Below are 18,216 nucleotides of genomic sequence, written 5' to 3' on the forward strand. Positions count from 1 at the left end.
GATGGCGTTTGCTAGCGCCAGGTGTGCTTATATGACAAGCGACTTCTGAACCGAATCCTCCCATACGTGGATTTTAACATCAAATCCACTTATAGCACTTCCGTTCCCCGAGGGTTACTTCTGTAACCTCAAACGTTATTTCTGACATGCCAGAAAGTAATTATTTTAACATTCAACTTTAACAGATGAAAGAGTATTTAAATACTAGAAGGCATCTGAATGTCCGATTATATTTTATTGTGTTGTTCCAGATCAATATCAAGAATGCCCATATGCACAATCAAATAACTATAACATGCTGTGAGTGATTTTAAAATGACAATGTGTTATCAATATGAATCAATAATGGCTGCAAATCTGTGAACATTTTTACAGCTAAAGTGGTGCACAATTAAGAACCTGCACAAGGGCCTTCATTCTGAAGCTCAAACTCTATACTGCTGCACTTCATTACAGCCATAAAACACAGATTCATGCTTCTTGTGGTTTGCGTTCCCACGATTTTCAGGCAGTATATTTTCTTCCCGTCTTTTGGACATTCTCTGGGCATCTTACACTCACACGTTTTGGACACTAAGAAGAAAAGACAATAAGACTGTTGAATTATTTTAGTTGAATATAATGAAAGAATGCATTATGTAAGGATTTGTGATTCGGTCTGTACCTGAGCAGGTCTCCCACTCGTAACAGGTGTCTGAACCGCAGGGCTCCTGCACCGAGCTCTGCTCAGATACACTGACCCTGAATTTGGCCCAGTCCAGACTGCGTGCATCACTTTTGCACGGTCCATTATTCATAAAGTATAATCTGTCTCCATGACAACGGTCAACATGAAAAGCACAGAGGGACATCATAATGGCAGTTTCCTTGCCAGCGTCATAAACGCACAAGTCTTCTCTGTAGCCTCTGCAGGATACACAAATACATAGTGTTAAATGGTCATGACTGCAAATAGCACTGCATTAAAGCAGCGATCTTATATTTTTAATATACAGTTAAAGTCAGAATTATTGGCCCCCTTTTGAATTTTTTTTCTTTTTTAAATATTTCCCAAATTAGGTTTAACAGAGCAGGGAAGTTTTCAGTGTGTCTGATAATATTTTTTCTTCTGGAGAAAGTCTTATATGTCTTATTTTGGCTAGAATAAAAGCAGTTATTATTTTTTTATAAACCATTTTAAGGAAAGAATTATTAGCCCCTTTAAGCTATATATTTTTTCGATAGTCTACAGAACAAACTGTAAGAGTTGAAATATTGCAAATATTCTGATATCTTTGACAATTCAAAACATGAGCTGAAAACAGAGACTGGTAACTTCACAACCCAGCAAGGGGGAATGCGGGAAAAACCAGTTCCTGCTGCATTTGCATCTGAGTATGCTGAAACTCAGCTTCATCCCCCCAACTCACGCATATGGTCATTTCAATGTTTGCTAGATTAACCAAACTGACTTTAACTATCATGTTTGATATCATTTGAAATGTCTCAGTGCGATTGGTACAATGGTCTCATTCTCTCAGAAACAGACATAATCAGAACAATAAATATACAACTTCAGGCATCTTTTGAACCACTGTGAGGGGTGTGACTTTTATACTAAGTGTGAATGCCTTTTTGTTATTCACACCCCCTTCCTTGAGGGAATTGTTGGATTATTTAAGGTAGGGTATGAGAAAGTCTCGGCGCGATTCTGCCTAACCAGATCAGCCCATAACATGGAGCCTAGGCTCCACGTTATGTAAAATTTACACGTTATGTAAAAAGTCAGGTATGCATCTTTTCATCTTGGATTTATCTTTGATAATTTGATGTTTTGTATTGATCGTTTATGAATTGACTGATTGAATTTGGCATAATACATTTACCTGACTAATAAATTATGTTTTGAATTATTCAAACCCTGTGTTATTATCACTGATAAATGTTGTTGTCCATAGCACTACAAGCCACTGTACAGGTTAGTAACGGACTAAAACATGTTAGACGGAGCAGCGTGGCACGCTATACAATGTTGGTAGAGATCCGACTAACAAATTGGCATTTATTCATGTGTACTTGGACTGTAAAAGGCCAACTATTTAGAACAACAAAATATTGTTGAAACTACTTTAAATGTGGATATTTAGGCCTTCATCTACAATAGTATAATCCTGCGCGATTACTATTAAAATACTTTGTCTTGAATTAGTAGATAACAGATCTATGGGGACCACATAAAAAATCTCCTAAATTGAGTAAGTAGTGTTCTGCCTTTCTAGGAGAGTGGTTAATCGCCTCTGTTTAATGACCAAGACTGACAAGCTTGTATTAAGAGATTGTATACCCGGCCGGTGCATGACTCGAGATGCTATCGGAATTTGAGTAAATGAGAATAAGGTATAAAAACAAATCAAAAGAATATTCAATCATAATCTAAAATAATGTGAAAGGAAACAAAATAATCTTATCAATGTTTTATAATTGGAGACCAACTGACTGGACCCTACAAAACCATCGTTAAACAATAACTTGCCAAATTACCCTAACCTGCCTAGTTAACCTAATTAACTTAGTTAAGCCTTTAAATGTCACTTTAAGCTGCATAGAAGTGTCTTAAAAAATATCCAGTCAAGTATTATTTACTGTCAACATGGCAAAAATAAAATAAATCAGTTAGCAGTAAGCCAAGTTAAGCTGTTAGATTTTCTAAAAGGCCTTTGATAAAGTTGATTTAGTATTTTGGGATATAGGGCTCTATTTTAACGGTCCATGCGAAGGGCGCAAACGCTTTCAGGGCGTGTCAGGATGTGTTTTTGCTCATTTAAGGATGGGAAATCTGCCTTGCGCCGCGGCGCATGGTCTAAAAGGGTTGAGTTTATTTTCTTAATGAGTTATAGGTGTGTTTTGAGAATAAACCAATTAGAGTCTCATCTCCTATTCCCTTTAAGAGTCAGCTGCGTCCCGCCAAGAGCGCATTCGCTATTTACAGGACGCAAAGTAAGTCTAAGTGGAAAAAATGAGCATTTCACTAGCAAACAGTTAACAGTTTTTAACAGAAAACTGTTAAACAGAGCATCTACTGCGTGAGAATGAGAGATAATGAAACTACTTTCACATTCGCTCTTGGATAGGGAAACCTTTACACACAGACATCAATTAGTCTATAAATAAATACTTTTGTTTGTTAAGCGCAAATATTCATTTCAAAACTGTTTCTAAATTCAGTTCTAATTTCCAGCAAACGAATAAATGAACAATAATAACAAAATGTGCTCAAAAACCTGAGTTTTATCCTAAAACACATGCTGTGCCCCATATGGTCTAAAACCTGACAGGTGGGCAAATCTTAGCTTGTTTTTAATATGGATATAATAAATAATACTGCTAATAATAATGACATTATACAAAAACAAATTGTTATGAATGAACTGAAAAAGCCTCCCGAGATAAAGAAGACATAAAAGCAGTGATTTTTCATATTTATGTAGACTAGAAAATAATATGTTTTGTAATATTTTAATCCTTTATATTTATATCTTATATCTATTCTCATTATATCCTATATATATCCTTAATATTTAAAAATTTTCATATGTAAAGATATTTGCCTATTGCTCTCTTGCGCGTATTAAGCAGTGCGTAAGCGAGGTGCAACTCTGCGCTGGAGTTTAGACTGGGTTAGTTTTGGTCTAATGAAAAATCTATTGTAGTTTCTCAAAATAGCAACGCGCCAGCGCTCCGCCTCAGAACGCCTTCATTTTTAGACCAGAACGCCTATGGGTGCACAAATGAGCCCTAATGCATTTGCTATTTAAACAGCGTAGCACAACGCCTCAAAACGACTCTTGCGCCAAGCTGAAACTACCAAAAGACTATTGCGCCGCGCCTTGTGCCACACTGTGCCGGGTGTATGATAGGGCCCATAGTGATTATGCATGTGAAAGCATATCATAGAGTGCAATTGTGGATTCAAAAGAGGTGTTTTCGGATTGGGACACACTGGCGTAGTGGATAGCACAATAGTCTCACAGCAAAAAGGTCTCTGGTTCGAGCCCCAGATGGATCAGTTAGCCTTTCTGTGTGGATTTTGTACATTCTCCCTGTGTTTGCGTGGGTTTCCTCTAGGTGATCCGGTTGCCCCCACAGTCCAAAGACATTCCCTAAAAGTGAATTGAATAAGCTAAATTAGCCCTAGTTTATATGCGTGAATGAGAGTGTATGGATGTTTCCTGGTAATGGGTTGCGGCTGGTAGAGCATCTGCTGCGTAAAGCATGTACTGGAAAAGTTGGTGGTTCATTTCACTGTGGAAAATTAATGAATGGATGTTTTTGAATTAATTATTTGCCCATTTCATGTGGGAGTGTTTTAGGTCTTCTGCTACTTGTTAGGAGTGTAACGAATCGCAACCCACAATTTGATACACACATACGTGACCCGCACTTGTAGATTGATCCTAAATTTGTAACAATTGTAGAGAGATCGCCTCTCGAGTCATTCAAATCGCATGTATGAAAGCATTTAAGAAACCCATCACATCCTGAATAACCTACCGCAACTTTTTTCTTCACAGTTATGTTTTACAAGAGAGCCGAAGGTTATTAAAGGTGTTTTCTGTCTTTACTTGTTTAGCCTGCATCAATGCATTCAGTGTAAGCTGCACGATTAATCATTAAAAGATCGGGATCTCAACACCCACGCAACATAAATTATAAATGATAGTGATTCGCATGTTTATTTATCCATCGAATCGCTGCATTCAAATCTGTGTTTGAAAACACTTAAAATTTAAAATTGATTCAGGCTTTAGTCTTTTGATTTAGTTGTAAAGTTACAAACAGTCATATAACACAGAAATCCTGAGATAACAGTTTAGGGTTTGGATAAAACCACTGATGTTTATGTTAAAGATTAAAATCACCATCATATTTAACAACGCTCAAAAATGAGAGTTTTTGGCAGCAATTACATTATAATAACTGAATCATTTATTGAAAACAAGACTAAAAATAAATATGGATTGTGCAAATGATAATCTTAGATTTCTACATTTACTGTTATCAGCAACAGCAGTAGTATCAGTGACTTTTTCACAGTACTGAATATTTTACAATTTATTTTGATTCAGCTGATTATTTCTTAATTTTATTTTTAATACAATTACAGGTTCTAAGTTCTGTTTGTTAAAAACCAAAAGTGTCTTGAGTACTGTCTTTGTAATAAATGGAAAGCAAATTACATTTGTCTCCTCCCTTTTTGGCAGAAAAATTATCCGATCAGTGACTAAAAAAACATTATGTGATCTGAACTGTGAGATTTGTGATCCGTTACACCACTAAATTTTATTATATTTCTAATGACTCAAAAAGTCTAAGGACTTTTAATATTGTTTCTCATGAGAAGGAAAACAACATGATGAAATGAACTTGTCACAAATAGGAAAACTTCATACCTGCATCTTTCTTTAGTCATGCAAACACATTTAGTCCCATCATTGATCTCTCCAGGTTTGCAGCTGCTGTCTGGTACATAGGGTTTATCTGTGAAAAGAATGCACTGTTAAAGCTTTTACAAATATTTAATATAGTGTGTAATACAGTATATCTGTATATACATTTCCATACATTTTCAGTGGTCGAAGTTTACAATCAGTGGAAACAAGTCGTTAGTAATTACACCTTTACTTTCTGCACAAGCTTAGAAGATTTATATAAAATTAGCATAATACCAACTTATGATGTCTCCTGTGAACTTTTTATTATATTTCTAATGATTCAAAAATTCTAATGATTTTTTATATTGTTTTTCATGAGAAAGAATTTTTCTTAAGTAAAGAGATGAAAGTGGTCTAAAATTAATTTTGCCATAATAGGTTTTCATTAAATTTGTGTAAAAAAAAAATCTAGCTACATAATTTAGCCTGGCTGTTCAATTGAAAAAAGATTAGAAGTAAAGATTGGAAATTCAATAATTATATCCAAAGAATGATGTAATGCCTCTTGGGAATGTCTTTATAGGCTTGTATTATATTTTAATTTCATTTTTAATAAAGCTAACTGTTTACTCACAACATGATGAAATTAACATGTATAATGATAATATAAGTGCATATAACTTAAATTGTTACTTATACTGCATATATTAACAAAAAAGTGCATTCTTTAGACAACACAATACCTTTAAATTCAGAAGAGTTTAAAGAATTAATCTTGTGAAACAATCCAAATTTTTAAATCACAACAAATGAAAACATTACAAAAAATATAATTGATCAAACCATTATAGAATGAAACAAATATAAACATTTTACTTAAATCCAAACAAACTGAACAGTTTTAAGTAGTCTTTTTTTTTTTTTTCCATTGCTATATATTATAAGGGACTGTCACGGTTGTGAATCTATCTGCTCTTTACTTGAAGTGTCTGCGTTGTTTGACAGTTCCCTATTATGGTATGTGTTTCTAAGTGTGTGTGCCTTTCTCTCTGTGTTTGTGTGGAAGTTGCGTGCCTGTCAGTGGTTGTTTGTTTTCATGTCATCAGCTGAGCGGTCACATGACCATTGTCACCGGTACTGTTGTCTAGCACCGCACAGCTGATTATCAGCGCTCCACAGGTGCAGCGCATTTGTGTGCCTATAAATGTTCAGCGTTCCTGTCTCACCTTGTCAGTTCGTTGTATGCTCACGGTCCTCTGTGTTTTGTCAGGCTCCTCTCGCTGATTTCGCTGGTGGTGAGTGGTCTGGTTGAATTCCATGTTGCAGTGTCCGATGCTTCCTGTTTCTTCGATAATGAATGTTTGATCCGCTCTGTTGATGAGTATCATCTGAAGCATCCTGTTTCTTCAATGATGAATGTTTGATCCACTCTGTTAATGAGTTTCATGAAGATTTGATCGGCCAGATCGCATCTATTATTATTCCACCAGTTTCTGTACTTCCAGCAACTCACCATTTTCCTGTCCTTGTGAGAACAGCATTAAAGACTTGTTTTACTTGCAATTGGGTTCCACATCTTGTTTTATTTGGCCATCACAGAACAAACTGATCAACATGGACCCAGCAAGTTCGGTGGAGATACATGATGTGCTGTCACGCAGTGTCGCTAGGATGGATCACCAGGACCAGCAATCAGGTTTCTGAGCTGACTACACAGGTCCAGCGACTCAGCTCGGGTCTCAGCGCCGGATCCACCCTGCCAGCTCCCTCCGTCAACCCACCAGTCAGTCCTGTTGTTAACGAGATTCCTCGAACCGTGACTACCTCCACCACAGTCCTATGCAGGTGAACCCCATTTATGCAGAGCTTTTATGGCCAAGTGTTCTCTTTACATATCGCTGCAACCATCGTCTTTTCCCACCAAAGAGACCAAGGTGGCGTTTTTAATCAACTTGTTGACTGGAAAGGCGGCATTAAGGGGAACCACGGCGTGGGAGAAAAAGCTTCCCTGCTGTCAATCTTTTAAGTCCTTTTCAGAGGAGCTCAGGACGGTATTTGATCAGGCTGCTTCAGGGAGAAAGGCATCTAGACGTCTCGCTGAGCTTCGTCATGGGGATCACAGTGTGGCGAATTACTCTATCGATTTCCGCACCCTGGTGGCTGAGTGTGGTTGGAACACTGAAGCTCAGTGGGACATGTTCTTTCACGGACTCGCGGACCATATAAAGGATGAGATTTATGCTTTGCAGCTGCCCAAGACGTTGGACGTACTCATCAATCTGGCCATAAGGGTGGACAACCGTCTGCAGCGCAGAGGTATTCACAAGGATTTTCTATCGCAGACCTGTTTTTTGGAGGCCACACCCCCTGATCCGGAACCCGAGCCCATGCAGGTGGGAAGATTTCGCCTCTCATCGGAGGAGAGACGTCGCCGTCGCACAGGGGGCTTGTGTATGTACTGTGGGGTTGCTGGTCATTATGTGGCTTTATGTCCGGTTAAGAACAATAAATCATCCACTGGTAAAACTTTTTTGGTGGGTGAAATTATGACGTGAAAAGACTCTTCCGATTCCACTTTTCTAGCCATTAAATTGGGTTTCAACTTGAACTTTTATTCCTGTCATGCGCTCATTGATTCAGGAGCGGAGGGGAATTTTATTGACTCTGATTTAGTTAACATGTTAAAAATTCCTTGTTTTCCTCTTTCTTCATCCATAGCTGTTCACGCACTTAGCGGTTTACCTCTTCCAACTATGGCGCATATCGAGGCCCCTATTAGACTCATCCCTTCAGGAAACCATACTGAGACTATTTCCTTCTTTCTCATTAACACTGTTAAAAATCCTGTTATTCTGGGACATCCGTGGTTGGTGTTACACAAGCCCCATATTAACTGGGGCCACAGTACAGTTTTTTTTTGGAGTGAGAGCTGTCATAAGTCTTGTTTATTGTCTGCATGTTCCACTGTGTCTTGTCTTGTGTTTCAGGAAGAGCAGGTGGATCTGTCAAACATGCCTCGTGAGTACCATGACCTGAAGAGAGTGTTCAGTAAGTCCCGGGCTGCTTCTCTAGTTCCTCACCGTCCCTATGACTGTGCTATAGACTTACTGCCAGGTACGTCTCTGCCTAAAGGCAAGTTATATTCGCTGTCTGTTCCAGAGAGGGAGGCCATGGAGAAATATATTTCTGATTCTCTAGCAGCCAAGATCATCCGCCCGTCTTCTTCACCTGCGGGGCCGGGATTTTTTTCTGTGAAAAAGAAGGAAGGTTCTTTTCGTCCGTGCATAAACTATCAAGGGCTGAACAGCATCACGGTTAAGAATACTTATCCTTTGCCGCTGATCCTTCCCGGCAGTTTGTGGTGGAGGTCGATCCGTCTAAGGTTTTGGTCGGAGCCATCCTGTCCCAGCGCTCTGCCTTGGATGGCAAGGTCCATCCTTGCGCGTATTTTTCTCATCGGTTATCCCCTGCAGAAAGAAATTACGACATTGGTAATCGAGAGTTGTTGGCCGTCAAGCTTGCTCTGGAGGAGTGGCTTCACTGGTTAGAAGGCTCGGGGGGGCCTTTTATCGTCTGGACCAGTTATAAGAATCTTGAATATATTAGATCCGCTAAAAGATTAAACTCCAGGCAGGCTCGGTGGGCATTACTTTTTGGACAGTTTAATTTTACCACCTCGTACAGACCAGGTTCCAAAAACATCAAACCTGACGCGTTATCACATCTTTTCGATCCTTCGGATCGCAAATCATTTCCCAATCCTGTGCTCCCTTAGAACATCATCGTAGCGAACATTTCCTGGGAGATTGAGTTGAGGGTCCGCGCAGCCCTGGATGGGGTAACGCCTACGATCGGATGCCCATCGAGTCGTTTGTTCGTGCTGGAGGGGTTATGGTCGAACGTTTTCCGGTGGGGTCAATCCTCCAAGGTAGCTTGTCATCCAGGGGTGAGTCGCACATTATTTGTTATCAAACAACGATTTTGATGGCCAGCTATGGCTCGTGATGTGCACGATTTTGTTTTGGCTTGTTCTGTCTGTGCGGTTTCCAAGTCTTCCAATCGCCCACCTGCTGGACTCCTCCAACCACTGTCAGTGCCTTCGAGACCCTGGTCACACATTTTGCTAGATTTTGTTACGGGTCTTCCATCCTCTAACGATAACACGGTAGTTTTAACCATGGTGGACAGGTTCTTGAAGGCTGCTCATTTTATCTCTCTGCCCAAATTACCGTCAGCCAGAGAGACAGCGGTTGCTGTCATTGATCACGTCTTTCGCATTCATGGCCTCCCGACAGATGTGGTCTCTGACAGGGGGCTGCAGTTCATTTCTAAATTCTGGATAGAATTCTGTCATTTATTTGGGGCCATTTTTAGTCTTTCTTCTGGTTTTCATCCCCAGAATAACGGCCAGACTGAGAGAGCCAATCAAGATCTTGAGCGCACGTTGCGATGCTTGGTCTTGCAGAATCCATCCTCCTGGAGTTAACAACTTTCATGGGTGGAGTACGCACAATATTCGTTATCAGTGTCCGCCACCGGCCTTTCTCCGTTTCAGTGTAGTCTAGGTTACCAGCCACTTTCATTCCTCTCACGCGCTCATTGATTCAGGAGCGGCGGGGAGTTTTATTGACTCTGATTTAGCTAATAAGTTTAAAATTCCTTGTTTTTCTCTTTCTTCATCCATAGCTGTTCACGCACTTAGCGGTCTACCTCTTCCAACTATTACGCATATCACGGCCCCTATTAGACTCATCACTTCAGGAAACCATACTGAGACTATTTCCTTTTTTCTCATTAACACTGTTAAAAATCCTGTTATTCTGGGACATCCGTGGTTGGTGTTACACAAGCCCCATATCAACTGGGGCCACAACACAGTTTTTTTTTGGAGTGAGAGCTGTCATAAGTCTTGTTTATTGTCTGTGTGTTCCACTGTGTCTTGTTCTGTGTTTCAGGAAGAGCAGGAGGATCTATCAAACGTGCCTTGTGAGTACCATGACCTGAAGAGAGTGTTCAGTAAGTCCCGGGCTGTTTCTCTACCTCCTCACCGTCCCTATGACTGTGCTATAGACGTACTTCCAGGTACGTCTCCGCCTTAAGGCAAGTTATATTCGCTGTCTGTTCTAGAGAGGGAGGCCATGGAGAAATATATTTCTGATTCTCTAGCAGCCAAGATCATCCGCCCATCTTCTTCACCGGCGGGGGCGGGATTTTTTTTTGTGAAAAAGAAGGATGGTTCCCTTCGTCTGTGCATAGACTATCGAGGGCTGAACAGCATCACGGTTAAGAATACTTATCCTTTGTCACTGATCTCTTCAGCCTTTGAGCGCCTGCAGGGGGCGAACTTTTTCACAAAATTGGATCTTCGCAATGCTTATCATTTGGTTCGCATAAGACCCGACGATGAGTGGAAAACAGCCTTTAACACCCCTAGTGGGCATTTTGAGTACTGCGTTTTGCCCTTCGGCCTTTCCAAAGCTCCGGCTGTTTTCCAGGCACTCGTCAATGACGTGTTGAGAGATATGATAGATCAGTTTATTTATGTCTACCTGGATGACATTCTGATTTTTTCTCACTCTCTCCAGAAACACATTCAACATGTCAGACGAGTGTTGCAGAGACTGTAAGAGAATGGGCTTTATGTCAAGGTGGAGAAATGCGTTTTTCAAGCACAGTCGGTTCAGTTCTTGGGACATATCGTGTCAGTCAAGGGGATGCGCATGGATCCAGAGAAGATTCAGGCTGTGGTAAATTGGCCAACCTCAGATTCCAGTAAGGCCCTGCAGAGGTTTTTGGGTTTTGCCAATTTTTACCGGCGTTTTATTCACAATTTCAGCCAGCTCGCCGCACCTCTGACTTCCTTGACTTCCTCCAAGACGCCATTCAGATGGTCCAGCGCAGCCAAAGCTGACTTTTCCAAACTAAAAGGCTGCTTCATTTCAGCCCCGATTCTCATTGCCCCTGATCCTTCCCGGCAGTTGGTGGTGGAGGTTGATGCGTCAAAGGTTGGGGTCGGAGCCATCCTGTCCCAGCACTCTGCCTCGGATGGCAAGGTTCATCCTTGCGTGTATTTTTCTCATCGGTTATCCCCTGCAGAAAGAAATTATGACATTGGTAATCGAGAGTTGTTGGCCGTCAAGCTTGCCCTGGAGGAGTGGCGTCACTGGTTAGAAGGCTCGGGGGGGCCTTTTATCGTCTGGACCGATTATAAGAATCTTGAATATATCAAATCCGCTAAAACATTAAACTCCCGGCAGGCTCGGTGGGCATTACTTTTTGGACAGTTTAATTTTACCATCTCGTACAGACCAGGTTCCAAAAACATCAAACCTGACACGTTATCACGTCTTTTCGATCCTTCGGATCGCAAATCATTTCCCGATCCTGTGCTCCCTCAGAACATCATCGTAGCTAACATTTCTTGGGAGATCGAGTCGAGGCTCCGCGCAGCCCTGGATGGGGTAACGCCCCCGATCGGATGCCCACTGAGTCGTTTGTTCATGTTGGAGGGGTTATGGTCTGACGTTTTCCGGTGGGGTCATTCCTCCAAGGTAGCTTGTCACCCAGGGGTGAGTCGCACATTATTTGTTATCAAACAACGATTTTGGTGGCCAGCTCGTGATGTGCATGATTTGTTTTGGCTTATTCTGTCTGTGCGGTTTCCAAGTCTTCCAATCGCCCACCTGCTGGACTCCTCCAACCGCTGTCAGTGTCTTCGAGACCCTGGTCACACATTTCGCTAGATTTTGTTACGGGTCTTCCATCCTCTAACGATAACACGGTAGTTTTAACCGTGGTGGACAGGTTCTCGAAGGCTACTCATTTTATCTCTCTGCCCAAATTACCGTCAGCCAGAGAGACAGCGGTTACTGTCATTGATCACGTTTTTCGCATTCATGGCCTCCCGACGGATGTGGTCTCTGGCAGTTCGTCTCTAAATTCTGGAGAGAATTCTGTCATTTATTTGGGGCCACTGTTAGTCTTTCTTCTGGTTTTCATCCCCAGAGTAACAGCCAGACTGAGAGAGCCAATCAAGATCTTGAGCGCACGTTGCGATGTTTGGTCCAGCAGAATCCATCCTCCTGGAGTCAACAACTTTCGTGGGTGGAGTACACACATAATTCTTTTCCAATGTCGGCCACCGGCCTTTCTCCATTTCAGTGTAGTCTAGGTTACCAACCACTAGTTTTTCCCAGTCTGGAATCCGAAGTTGCAGTTCCCTCCATCCACGCCTTTGTCCAGAGGTGCCGTCGCACTTGAATTAGGACCAGACAGACCCTCCTCCAAGTAGGGACGTGCACCAAGGCTAAAGCCGATCGCCACCGGTCTAAGACTCCGGTTTACGTTGTTGGTCAAAAAGTGTGGCTTTCTACTAAAAACATTCCGCTCTGCACCGTCTGTAATAAGTTAGCTCCTAAATTTATCTGCCCTTTTATTGTCACTAAAATCATTAGTCCTGTGGCAATCCGCCTCAAATTACCACCAGCGTACAGGAGAATTCATCCCGTGTTCCATGTATCCAAAGTAAAGCCCGTTTTTCATAAGCCAATTAATCCGCACACACCAGTTGTTTGATCCGCTCTGTTGATGAGTATCATGAACATTTGATCGGCGCTGCCGAACCAGATCGCTTCTATTATTATTCCAACAGTTTCTGTACTTCCAGCAACTCACCATTTTCCTGTCCTTGTGAGAACAGCATTAAAGACTTGTTTTACTTGCAATTGGGTTCCACATCTTGTTTTATTTGGCCATCACAGGGACCATTGATGGTTATAAACCTGTTTTAAGACACCTCCAAAACAAACCTTTAAAAGGTCACAATAGAGGCATCATATTTGCATCTCAGAAGCTAAAGCTGTGAATCAAAATCAAGTTTGGCATTTATTCTTTGTAAGCTCCTATTTTGGGGCGGCATTGTGGCTCAGTGGTTAGCACTGTCATCTTACAGCAAGAAGGTCGCTGGTTCAAGTCCCGACTGGGCAAGATGGCATTTCTGTGTGGAGTCTGCATGTTCTCCCCGTGTTGGCAAGGGTTTCCTCCGGGTGCTCTGGTTTCCACCACAAGTCCAAAGACACTTGGTATAGGTGAATTAGGTAGGCTAAATTGTCCATACATTTGTGTGAATGAGAGAGTGTTCCCAGTACTGGGTTGCAGCAGGAAGGGCATCTGCTGTGTAAAACATATGCACTCTATCTGCTGGGTAAAACATAAGCTGGACAAGTTGGCGGTTTACACTATTCCGCAGTGATGACTCCTGATAAATAAAGGGACTAAGCCGAAGGAAAATTAAATGAATGAATAAATGTCCATACTGTATGTGTGTGTGTGTGTATGTGTGTGTGTGTGTGTGTATGGATGTTTCCCAGTACTAGGTTGTGGCTGGAAGGGCATCCGCTCCATAAAACAAAAGCCGGAATAGTTGGCGGTCAATTCCGCTGTGGTGACCTCTAAAATAGAGAAGAAGCCGAAGAAAAATGAATGAGTACCGATTTTGCAGTATATGTCCTTTGGAATGCTCGGTTCCCAGACAAGACTTTTTCCACAAGAGTAAGACAGGCGTCCTGAAGGACTCGTGCCGCTCTCTAAACAAACCAGCATGATGTCACTTCCTACTTTATACTCCATTCTGTCTGGATTAATCGTCATGCCATCAGGCACAGAGGGTTTGGAGCAAACGGTTTCTGGTACGGCATGAATTACATTGATTACAAAGTGTGTTAAAGGACAAAATGAGCTTTCAGATCATAAGTTGTGTTATTCTGATATTAAACAGGCATTTGTTTGGCTTACTAATACACTGTGCCTTTGGTTTCTCCCATGTACCATCCTGCAAACAATGAATGAGCTGGAATCCCTGCAACTCAAATCCAGTGAAGCAAATAATCTCCTCAAGTTCTCCATAATCATACTGACGCTTGTTGAACTGCACATATAAGAAATATGAAAGATATTAAAAGACAATGTAAAAGAGTTTGGCAAAACATTGTGATGTGATTTTTGCGCACTCTTAAGTGACTGTTGGCTGGTGGAAGAGGTTTTGCACAGCCAGAAGTTCCAGAAGGCAGCCGACTCTCACTGTCATCATTAATGCAGACGTTTTGCCTGTGAAAGATGGACAAATAGGAAAAGTGGGTCTCGTTTGCAAATAATTCTGTAGATTTTCATAGATGGGTACTTTTTTTGTAAAACAATTTTTAAAGAAAATGTGTTATATTTATGTAGCTTGAAGTCTGATGTTTGAGAAGATATAAGTGTTCACTAAGTTTATCAATTCTTTTATTGTTTTTCTTTTATTGTGATTAAATTTTTATTGAACAGTTGGAAATAATCTAGCATACATTGTTATGGACAAGCAACCAACTTTCGCCTCTGGCGAAAATACTAAATAATTAACCAAAAAAGGAAATAAATTAGAGACAAAAACAAGAAGAGAGAATAATAATAATAATAGGTTACAATCAAATAAAAACTAAAATAAATCTTTAGTATCTTTGCATTTTACTTCTTACAAGAACGCTTTTACACATACAGTTGAAGTCAGAATTATTAGCCCCCCTTTGATTTTTTTTTTCTATTTCAAATATTTCCCAAATGTGGTTTAACAGAGCAAGAAATTTTTCACAGTACGTCTGATAATATTTTTTTCTTCTGGAGAAAGTCTTATTTGCTTTATTTCGGCAAGAATAAAAGCAGTTTTTCAATTTTTCAAATCTATTTTAAGGTCAAAATTATTAGCCCCTTTAAGCTATCTTTTTTTTTCGATAGTCTACAGAACAAACCATTTTTATACAAAAACTTGCCGAATTACCCTAACCTGCCTAGTTAACCTAGTTAAGCCTTTAAATGTAATTTTAAGCGGTATAGAAGTGTCTTGAAAAATATCTAGTCAAATATTATTTACTGTCATCATGGTAAGGATAAAATAAATCAGTAATAAGAAATGAATTATTAATTAAAACTATTATGTTTAGAAATGTGAATAAAATACATTACTCCTATGGAGAGTCCTTGTAAACCACCAACACCAACATGTGTGTGAGATACTGTATGGACAGACTGAATGTAAATGACTAGCTTCAGGCACATGCTACCCAAATTAGAACAATTCACATTCATCGACGTAACAATGACAGAACAAGCCTGCTTGTAGCCTACAAGGTAAATCAGGGCACTTACTCCTGAAAAAAGGAGATGGTACATTCCTCCACCTGTTTTTCAAGGCCTGGGCAGGGTGTGCCGCCTCGCTGTGGGGCAGGGTTGCTGCAGGTACGAGAGCGGTGCTTCTTCAAGGTGGCATCACAAGGACTCCAACAGCTCCAGCAGCTCCAGTGCCCATCAACTTCAACTGTGAGATGTGGACAGATGGTGTCAAAATTGGTTCAAATACAAATTAATGAGGTTTGTTCCTGCTTATCAAGTAGAAATGCTGTTCATTTTTGCTGATCATTGTTTATATGTGAATAATGTAATCTTCATATAAAACAATAATATCTCTTCTGAAGACTTTTTAAGGATTGAACTGCTTAAATAGTTTTGATTTAAAATGTTTTAAAGTGTAAAAAAAAAAAAGATTTTCAACAGTGAAATCTCTCTGATTTCATAAAATATCTACAGTTCCCCTTCGGTTGGGGAACTTCAGTGCCATGAATGGGAGGATTCGGATCAGAAGCCGCTTATCTGGAGAGTATTGAACGGGCCAATGAATGAAATTAATTGGCAGCGTAAGCTTGCGCAGGTGTGCGACATCTGCAATTATCTCAGCATATAAGCACACCTGAAGCCAGCAGACGCCATCCTTTTCACTTCAGATCCTTTCTGAGTGAGTCGATGAGGGTTCCTCTTGCTGATCAGCACTTCAGAGCGAACGAGTGTGTCTCCCGGTCCAGAGTGGGTCTTCGCGGTGGCAGACGGTCGAGCTGGGTTACTCCCTTGCCTGCGGTTCTTTGGGTCCGGTCCTCCAGAGCGGTGCGTATAGTTGCAACTTTCCTAAAAGAGCAACACAGTCGTGCAGCACGTCCTTTTCAGGATGGCGCTCCGACTGTGCGTTTCTGGATGCGGGGGTTTCCTGTCTCCGGATGATGGACACGATCACTGCATTGCATGTTTGGGGGTCCAGCATGTTAATGCGGTGCTCGCGGGCGGTTCATGTCGTCATTGCGATGCCATGACCGTTGCACAGCTAAGATCGCGGCTAACTTTCGCAAGAGAGCGAGCCACCCCAGTTGCCTCCTGTTCTAAAAAAGCAGCGGGCGCTCGGGCAGATCTGAGGGTTTCAGCGGGAGCTAATCCGCCGCCCACGGGCTCGCGGACCTCTCGCTCCTCACGGCGCTCCATCCAAGCTTCGGGTGGTGAGAGTGATCCGTCTAACCAGATGGTAGCTCTCACACTCGCTGACACCGGAGATCAGATGTCCTCCGCGGCATCGGAGGGTGGGCTTTCACTGTCCGACGAAGATCCGGACCCGCTCGCCCCCTCCGGGCAGGTGAGCGCTGTCAAATCGGATCCTGAAGCGGACATGTTAGCCGTGCTTTCCCGGGCTGCTTCGGCCGTGGGGTTGGAGATGGTTTATCCCCCAGCTCCGCGGCCGGACCGACTAGATGGGTGCTACGTAGAGGACCAGAAGGCGAAGCCTTCGAAGCCTCTCGTCCCCTTCTTCCCGGAAGTGCACAGTAGGCTCACGCAGTCCTGGAGGGCACCTTTCTCTGCCCGTGCTGCGAGTGCCTCCGCCCTCACCGCCCTTGACGGCGGAGTTGCCAGGGGGTATGAGGCGATCCCGTCAGTGGAGCGCGCTATCGCGGTCAATCTTTGTCCGCGCGGCGCCTCTACGTGGCGGGGTTTGCCCCGCCTCCCGTCCAAAGCCTGTAGGTTGTCTGCCTCCCTCGGAGCCAGAGCTTATAAGGCTGCGGGCCAGGCTGCTTCTGCTTTGCACGCGATGGCCACCTACCAGCGCTACCAAGCGCAGGCGCTGGCCGAGCTGCACGAGGGCGGGTCCAACCCAAGCTTATTACATGAGCTGCGCACCGCGACCGACTATGCTCTTCGGACTACTAAGTCCGCCGCGTGTGCGCTGGGGAGGACGATGTCCACACTTGTGGTTCAGGAACGCCACCTCTGACTAAACCTGGCCGATATGCGCGACGTTGACAAAGTTCGCTTTCTTGACTCGCCCATATCCCAGGCTGGCCTGTTCGGCGACACCGTCGGTGAATTCACCCAGGAATTCAAGGCGGTGAAAGAGCAGTCGGATGCGATGGGCAATGTCCCCGCCGAGCCATCCACCTCCGCTGTTCCTCGCCGAGGGCGCCCGCCAACGAGTGCTGCCCCGCCCCCGCCTGCGCCTCCGGCCAAGCGGGCGCGGCGTTCACCTCGAAAGCAGGCAGCCCCTCCTGCCCAGGGCGCCGTTAAGTCCGGTAAACGGACCGCGAAGCGTCCCTGAGACAGGCCATCCGGAGAAGAGGAAACTTGCTCTTTCCCCGCTGGAGGGCGGGGCCCCGATAACAACGGTACTTTTCAGTGCCACCAAAACATCAGTAAAAGAGCACTTTTTCCCTTCCCCGGATGTGACTGCACGAGTTCTGCCAGTCCGGGACGCGCTGCCTTCCGGCTCGCAGACTCTACGTGCTTCGCCAGTGGCTCACGAGTGCTGGGGGGACGGTCTCCCTTCCCTCAGCCCTCCAGCCCCCTCTCCGGAGTCAGGGTGCGGAGCCAGAGCGAATCGCTCTCCTCCAGCTCTTCCGCGGGACCCTCGTGCTTCCCGGATCAGCACACCCACTCCGCGCTGCCCCACCGCTGGTACGTCAGC

At 43.0% G+C, this 18,216-nt stretch overlaps 1 protein-coding gene across 11 annotated transcripts in view; it reads right to left on the reverse strand.

The window, feature by feature from the left end:
* Positions 1–216: 216 nt before the first annotated feature.
* The window catches only part of c6.1 (complement component 6, duplicate 1), a 47,723-nt gene continuing 29,723 nt past the window's right edge, over positions 217–18,216 (reverse strand). For 8 of the 11 annotated variants that reach the window (XM_073935279.1, XM_073935282.1, XM_073935281.1 and 5 more), the window contains 6 exons: positions 15,591–15,759; positions 14,420–14,516; positions 14,205–14,337; positions 5,430–5,517; positions 665–906; positions 217–573 (listed from right to left, as the gene is read on the reverse strand). In XM_073935279.1, coding sequence (XP_073791380.1) covers positions 392–573; positions 665–906; positions 5,430–5,517; positions 14,205–14,337; positions 14,420–14,516; positions 15,591–15,759 — 911 coding nt within the window. In that variant the 3' untranslated portion in view covers positions 217–391. Of the gene's footprint in view, positions 574–664; positions 907–5,429; positions 5,518–13,900; positions 14,096–14,204; positions 14,338–14,419; positions 14,517–15,590; positions 15,760–18,216 lie in introns of all 11 variants that reach the window. The other 3 variants (XM_073935285.1, XR_012396750.1, XR_012396751.1) reach the window with 3 other exon arrangements.

Source organism: Danio rerio, chromosome 21 (genome assembly GCF_049306965.1).
Source record: "Danio rerio strain Tuebingen ecotype United States chromosome 21, GRCz12tu, whole genome shotgun sequence".
In the NCBI taxonomy this organism is placed as follows: Eukaryota; Metazoa; Chordata; class Actinopteri; order Cypriniformes; family Danionidae; genus Danio; species Danio rerio.